General features: G+C 49.0%; 1 protein-coding gene across 1 annotated transcript in view; it reads left to right on the top strand.

Moving 5' to 3' along the window:
* The window catches only part of FRY (FRY microtubule binding protein), a 571437-nt gene that overhangs the window by 485277 nt on the left and 79622 nt on the right, over window positions 1-6538 (top strand). The window contains exon 56 of the mRNA XM_042782984.1: window positions 5276-5442. Within this exon, the coding sequence (XP_042638918.1) occupies window positions 5276-5442 (167 nt within the window). The remainder of the gene's footprint in view (window positions 1-5275; window positions 5443-6538) is intronic.

Raw genomic sequence — 6538 nt, 5'->3', positions numbered from 1 at the left:
GCTTGTGGACAGGAAGATGGAACATTGTGAAAATGTCAATTCTACCCAAAGCAGTCTATACATTCAATGCCATCCCAATCCAGATCCCATCAGCATTCTTTAAGGATATGGAAAAACCAGTTACTAATTTTATATGGAAAGGAAAGAGACCTCGGATGAGCAAAACACTAGTCAAAAAGAACAAAGTAGGAAGTCTCATACTCCTGAATCTTAAAACCTACAGCCACAGCAGTCAAAACCGCCTGGTATTGGAACAATGAAAGATACATAAACCAGTGAAACAGAATTGAGAACCCAGAAATAGATCCATTGATCTATGGTCAGCTGATTTTTGACAAAGGGCTGAAATCCGTGACATCGGGAAGAGATGATCTCTTTAACAGATGGTGTTGGCAAAACTGGGTATCCCTTTGCAGAAAAATGAAACCAGATCCGTACCTCATACCATACACAAAAACTAACTCCAGATGGATCAAAGACTTCAATGTGAAACCTAAAAGTATAAAGTTTCTCAGTGAAAAACTAGGGGCCCTCATTTATGGCATAAATAGACTATCAAGCATCACCCAAAATGCACAAACAGCAGAGGAGAAACCAGATGAGTGGGGCCTTCTAAAAATTTTTATGTACTTCCAAAGACTTCTCCAGAAGAGTCAAAAGATAACCTACAGATTGGGAAAAAATGTTTGGCAATGACATATCTGACAAGGGACTTGTCTCTAAAATTTATGGAAAACTCCAATACCTCACCAACAAACAGACAGACAGTCCAATTAAAAATGGGCAGAAGACATGATTAGACACTTTACCAAAGAGGATATTCAGGCGGCCAACAGACACATGAAGAAATGTTCACAATCATTAGCTATCAGAGAGATGCAAATCAAAAGCACAATGAGATATCATCTGCCCCAGCACTAGTAGCAAAGTTGAGCAAGACAGAAAATAAGAAATGCTGGCAAGGTTGTGGAGAAATTGGGACTCTCATCCACTGCTAGTGTGACTGCCAAATAATACAACCATTGTGGAAAACAGTGTGGCGATTCCTTAAAAAGCTGGAATTAGAAATACCATTTGACCCAGCAATCCCATTACTAGGTATATATCCTGAAGAAGTGAGAGCCAGGACAAGAACAGACATACGCACACCCATGTTCATCGCAGCACTATTTACAATAGCCAAAAGATGGAAACAACCTAGGTGCCCGTCAACAGAAGAATGGATAACCCAACTATGGTACATACACACAACAGAATACTATGCAACCCTAAAGAATAGCGTAGAATCTGGAGAACACTGCGAAACATGGATGAACTTGGAGGACATTATTCTGAGTGAAATAAGTCAATTACAATATTGTGTTAGTCCATATTGTAAAAAGTAAAGGAAGGGTTTATATATGGAAGGAAACTTTCTTTGTTGGTTCCCAGGAGTGGGAGGGGAGGGGAGGGAACACTGCAAATGATAAAATAAATAAAAACTTACTTGATAAAGAAGAAAAAAATTTGTCCTCTTGCCTTGGGCCTGTGAAGTGGATTCCTAGAGTTACCCAAGTCCTCTCTTTTAACCAAAAAAAAAAAGAAAGAAAAAAAGGAGGCGGGAGGGAGGCAAGAAGAGAATTTGTCTGTCATTAAAATACCAGAATCCTAAAACGAAGAACTGACTTGTCATGGACAGTACGTCACAAAGTCAGCATGAAGGCATCAAGTAGGTGGCATTTACTGCTCCCTCGTCTCGATGTACCTGTTTTCTGGTGTTGTGTTTTGAACGCTGAGCTGTGTGGATTTCTCGAAGGCACTACCCTCAAAACGGAAGATGTTTGTGGACTCAGACTTGGGTCAGGTGGCCATACCAAGGAAGGGCGGCGTCTCCCTTCTGAATAGAGTCCCTGCCTGTCACATGAACTGAGCGTCTGCAGCGTTTTTAATATGTCTGGCACATCAGGCAGAGAAACTCCAAGGCGTTTTTTTCAGTACAAACTCAGCCCTCTCCTCAGAGATGACAGGGGTGGATACAGATAACCTACCCGAGTGACCGGGGGCAGCCTGGCTGGCACCGCGGTCCTGTCATAAGGCAGGAAGACACACACACGGACCAGCCTCTGGAGCTGTGTACCTAAGACCGGATCCTTCAAAGCATTCCGAGGAATCCTGTTTGCTTGTGATGTCTTCAAGATGCCAGCTAATTACCTGTGAACCCGACGTGGGGGGCCGGCTGTGAGTGGAGACAGCGCTCTGCCTCCCGGACGTTTCTCTTTGCCCTGGTTTTGTGTTTAAGGAAAGCACCGAGCAGCTTCTGAGCTGGGCTCCATCGCCTGCCTTCCACTCACAGTAACAGTCGGTCCCCTCGCGACTCCCTCCCTGGCTTCAGGCCTGGCCGGTTCCTGTCCTTCCCTTGTTTTGTCTTCTTCCAGCCCCTACTGGCCCAGAGTCTTCCTCTCTGGCTGCTCGGGCCTGTTTCCTAGCAGGCTGAGCACAGCGGTGTCCTCAGGGCAGAGTCCCTAGAGTCAGGCGGGATCTCCGTGGGTGGGAGAGCACGTTCAATGTGGAAAAGAGCCCTGGTGGCACAGGGGTTCAGCACTCAGCTCCTAACGGAACCCCCCAGCAGCTCCATGGGAGAAAAGACTGCGACCTGCTGCCTAGGGAACCCCGTTCTACTCGGTACACACGGGGTTGCCATGAGTCACAATCCTCCTGGTGGTAACTAACATCGTCCACGAGGCAGGCTGTGTGAGCACCACTGGGTCAGTCATCACGCTGCCGCATTTCTTTCTCGTCTGCTGCATCAGTTGTTCTGGTTCCCTAGTGCTGCTGATAGGAGTAGACCACAGGTGGGATGCTTGAACAAACAGGAGTTTATCCTCTTAACAGTTTGGAGGCTTTAAGTCCGAGTTCAAAGGGCCAGGCTCTACGGGCTGGGTGAAAGCCCCTCAACCTTGGGGTCCAGCTCTGCCCCCTGCTCCCGGCCCACTAGAGGTAGAGGCTTTTCTTCACTCAGACAGCTGCTGGCTGCTGAGGCTGAGAAGCCCCAAGGTTGACAAGTAAAAAGGTACAATCCTGATGTTACCAAACCACACGGCAGGCCATTCACTTAAGTCCATTGTAAGTCCCAAGGTTGGCAGAGCATAGCTGAGCAATGACACGGCTACATGCAGGATACAAGCATGCCATAGGCTAGAGACCATTCTCAAGGCTTCTTATATACAGGAAGCAGACCACATCCCAAAGGCAGCTATTCCTCTGTTGTGGTAGATCCCACCATGGAGTTGATTACCAGTCTCATCATGGGGAATACTACATCCAGCTGCCCAGCCACTCACCCAGGCCCAGCCAAGTTGACACACAAACTGAACTACCACAAGCAAACACCAGTGGTGCTAAGTTCTGGTCTCTAGGTAACAGGTAAGGGGGTCCCATGTTAGAGGGCTGAGGTCAGAGGTGCATTGCAGGTATGGTTATGTGCCAGGGCACCACTGAGCAGTGTCTGTCTACTCCCTTCCACTGTGCACTGGGAGAGAGCAGTTGTTGTTGTTATGTGCCATTGAGTTGGACCCGACTCATAGAGACCCCTCCTTGGGTTTCTGAGGCAGCATCACTATGGAAGCAGATTGCCCCATCTTCCTTCCGAGGAGTGGCTGGGAGAGAGCACTTAGCATGTGAAACACCAGTACTCTGGCTTTTGAGAGGCTCATGGCTCCAGGCCACTGGGTGCTATTGCCCTGCTGAGCATAGAAAGGGAAGATGTTGCGATGACTGAGCACATCCTAGACCAGTTTGCACCAGTGAAAGGTGGGGGCACTTGTCACTGTAACGTCATGTCATCCTGCAATGAGTACAAGATGAACTAGCTTGGCTTGTGTATTTGAGCGTGTTGAGTGTATTGAGTGTTATTGTAGTAAAGTTACCTGCAAGGTGGGTGTCAGGTGTCTGGACAGGGCGTGATTTCAGTGCCCGCCGTGAGTGCTACTTTCCCTGGATGCACCTCGGGCTGAGGCTGTTCAGTGGAAAGGAATCTGACTGTGAAACTGGGATTCCGGACCCAGTTTCAACCAGAATCATCCATCTGCCTGATCTTGGCAAGTCCCTGTCCCCCGTAGAGCATCCGTTCCCGTGTCTGCAAAATGAACAGGTTTGACCAGGGGCTCTCTGGCCCTTCCCAAGTTTGTCACCTGGTACCCCGTGAGGCAGGGGTCCAATACAATAATCACCGAGAGTCCCTCCGGGACTGCTGTGGAAAAGACTAGAGAGAAGGGGACGGCTGGTGCGTTAGCGCATCCAGATCCCGATGGAGAGGGACGCTAGACAACATGGGCCCTGGGATCTGTCACTCTCAGCGTTCAAGTGTCTTCATTTTCTTTCAAGGAATGTGGTGGCAGGCACAACACGTAAGGGCTTGGGTGCAAACCACAATGTGAGTGGTTCAAACCCACCTGCAGCTCTGCAGAAGAAAAGACCTGGCCATTTGCTCTCAGAAAGATTAAAGCTATTTACCAGGGGTGGGAGGGGAGGAGAGGGAACACTGTATTTAAAAAAAAAAAAGAGATTAAAGCATTGCTGTCAAGTTGATTCCGACTCACAGTGATCCTATAGGACAGAGTAGAATGGCGCATAGGTTTGCAAGTCTATAAATCTTGATGGGAACAGATCACCAGGTCTTTTCTTCTGAGAAGTGCCTGGTGGTTTTCGAACCACCAACGTTTTGGTCAGCAGCCAAGCACTTCACCACCACCAGGGTTCCTGCAAAAGATTACAGCCCAGGGACTCTGTGGGGCAGTTCTCCTCTGCCCTGTGGGGTCACTGTGGGTGGGAAATGACCCACTGGCAACAAGTTTAGTTCTTTTTAAGAATCTTTACAGAAATCAGTGGCAAAGCACAGGGAACACAAATTCAGGAATCAACGACACACTCATTCATTCACGTGTTCATTTCTTCAGCCATCACGTATTTACTGAAAGCTCACTCTACTCCCAGCACTGTGCTGGCTGCCAGGGCAGCGCAACCAGCCTGCCCACACACAGCTGACCCTGTGTAGTGGAGAAAGACCTTACGTGCTGAGCACACCCAGACACAGAATTACAGATGGCTTGGTCACCTGCTCATGTAAAGATGACAGCCTCTGAAGCCCTCTGGGGCACTGCTGCTCTGTCTTTAGGGTGGCCATGAGTTGGAACCCACTCAATGGCCCCCAAATACAACATTCTTCCTTTGGGTGGACAGACTGTCCCGTGTCTACTGTGAACTATTTGGGAGTCACCTTCTCTTTCTGTTCTTCCAGGCAGAAGTTGTACAGGAGGAAGAAGACACCGCTGTGCACGAAGATGACCTCTCTAGCTCCATCAACGAACTCCCGGCAGCTTTCGAATGCAGTGACAGCTTTAGCCTGGACATGACAGAGGCCGAAGAGAAGGGCGACCGAGCGCTGGACCCGTTTACTTTGTCGAGGTAAAGGCGCCCGTGGTGGAAATGAGCAGAGTCACCGCGCAGGGCACGGTAGATCGCTTTCACGTGAACGCAAGTTGATTCTCACACCTGCACTGCTGAAACTAACTAATAAAGGCCCCAACTGACATGTTTCATTCCGTTGGACGTGGGGTTGGTGAGTCGGAATTGACCTAACAGCACCCAACAAAATACTGACACGTAACATGGTGGGCTATGAGTTGGAACTGATTCAGTGGCACCCGACAATAACAACAACAACATATTGACATGTAACTTGGTGGGCTCTCAGCTGGGTGGGTATGCTCCAAACCCAGCGCAGGGCATGACACAAAACCAGGAAAAGGCAACCCAGAGAGGAGCTTATGAAGCCGTGTTGTTGGCAGTTGCCCTTGAGTTGGTTCCAGCTCATAGAGCCCTGTGTCTAACAGAGTGAAGCGCTGCCTGGTCCTGCCCAGCCACGGCCGCTGCTATGCTGGAGCCCAGTGCTGGGGCCCCTGGGGCCGCCCATCTCACTGGGAGGTCCCCTCGTTGTTGCTCGTCCTCTGCTTGACCAAACGTGTCCTTTCCCAGCAAGTGGGCTTTCTGAGGACGTGTCCAAAGTGAGCGAGCCAGAGTTAAGCCACAGAGCAGCAGGACAAGCCAAGGAGCGGCCAGGGGACGTGGCCCAGGCCTTGTAAGCTTTAAAGATCAGCAAAATGTGCAAGCCTTGGAAATAAGGACTCCTTTGCATTTTGAGTTAGCAGGCTAGAACAAGAGACTCTTTGTAAACTAAATACCAACTCATTTTTAAGTGGGTGGCTGATCTTTTTGAGACTAATGAGATACAGTCAGACTATGAAGAGAAAAAACAAAGATGAGCAGGCAAAAACACCATTTAAAAAAAAATTGCTGTAGAGTTGATTCTAACCCACAGTGCCCCTAGAGAACAGAGTGGAACTGCCCACAGGGTTTCCAAGGCTGGAGTCTTTACGGAAGCAAAGCCCAAACCACACCCACTGCCATGGAGTCCATTCTGACCCACAGCGCCCCTAGAGGACAGAGTGGAACTGCCCCACAGGGTCTCCCAGGCTGTCAATCTTCACAGAAGCAAAGCCCA

The sequence above is a fragment of the Orycteropus afer genome, unplaced genomic scaffold (genome assembly GCF_000298275.1).
Source record: "Orycteropus afer afer isolate SDZICR_OR568_19922 unplaced genomic scaffold, OryAfe1.0 scaffold00558, whole genome shotgun sequence".
NCBI lineage: Eukaryota > Metazoa > Chordata > Mammalia > Tubulidentata > Orycteropodidae > Orycteropus > Orycteropus afer.
This window is presented reverse-complemented; position numbering and strand designations above follow the sequence as displayed.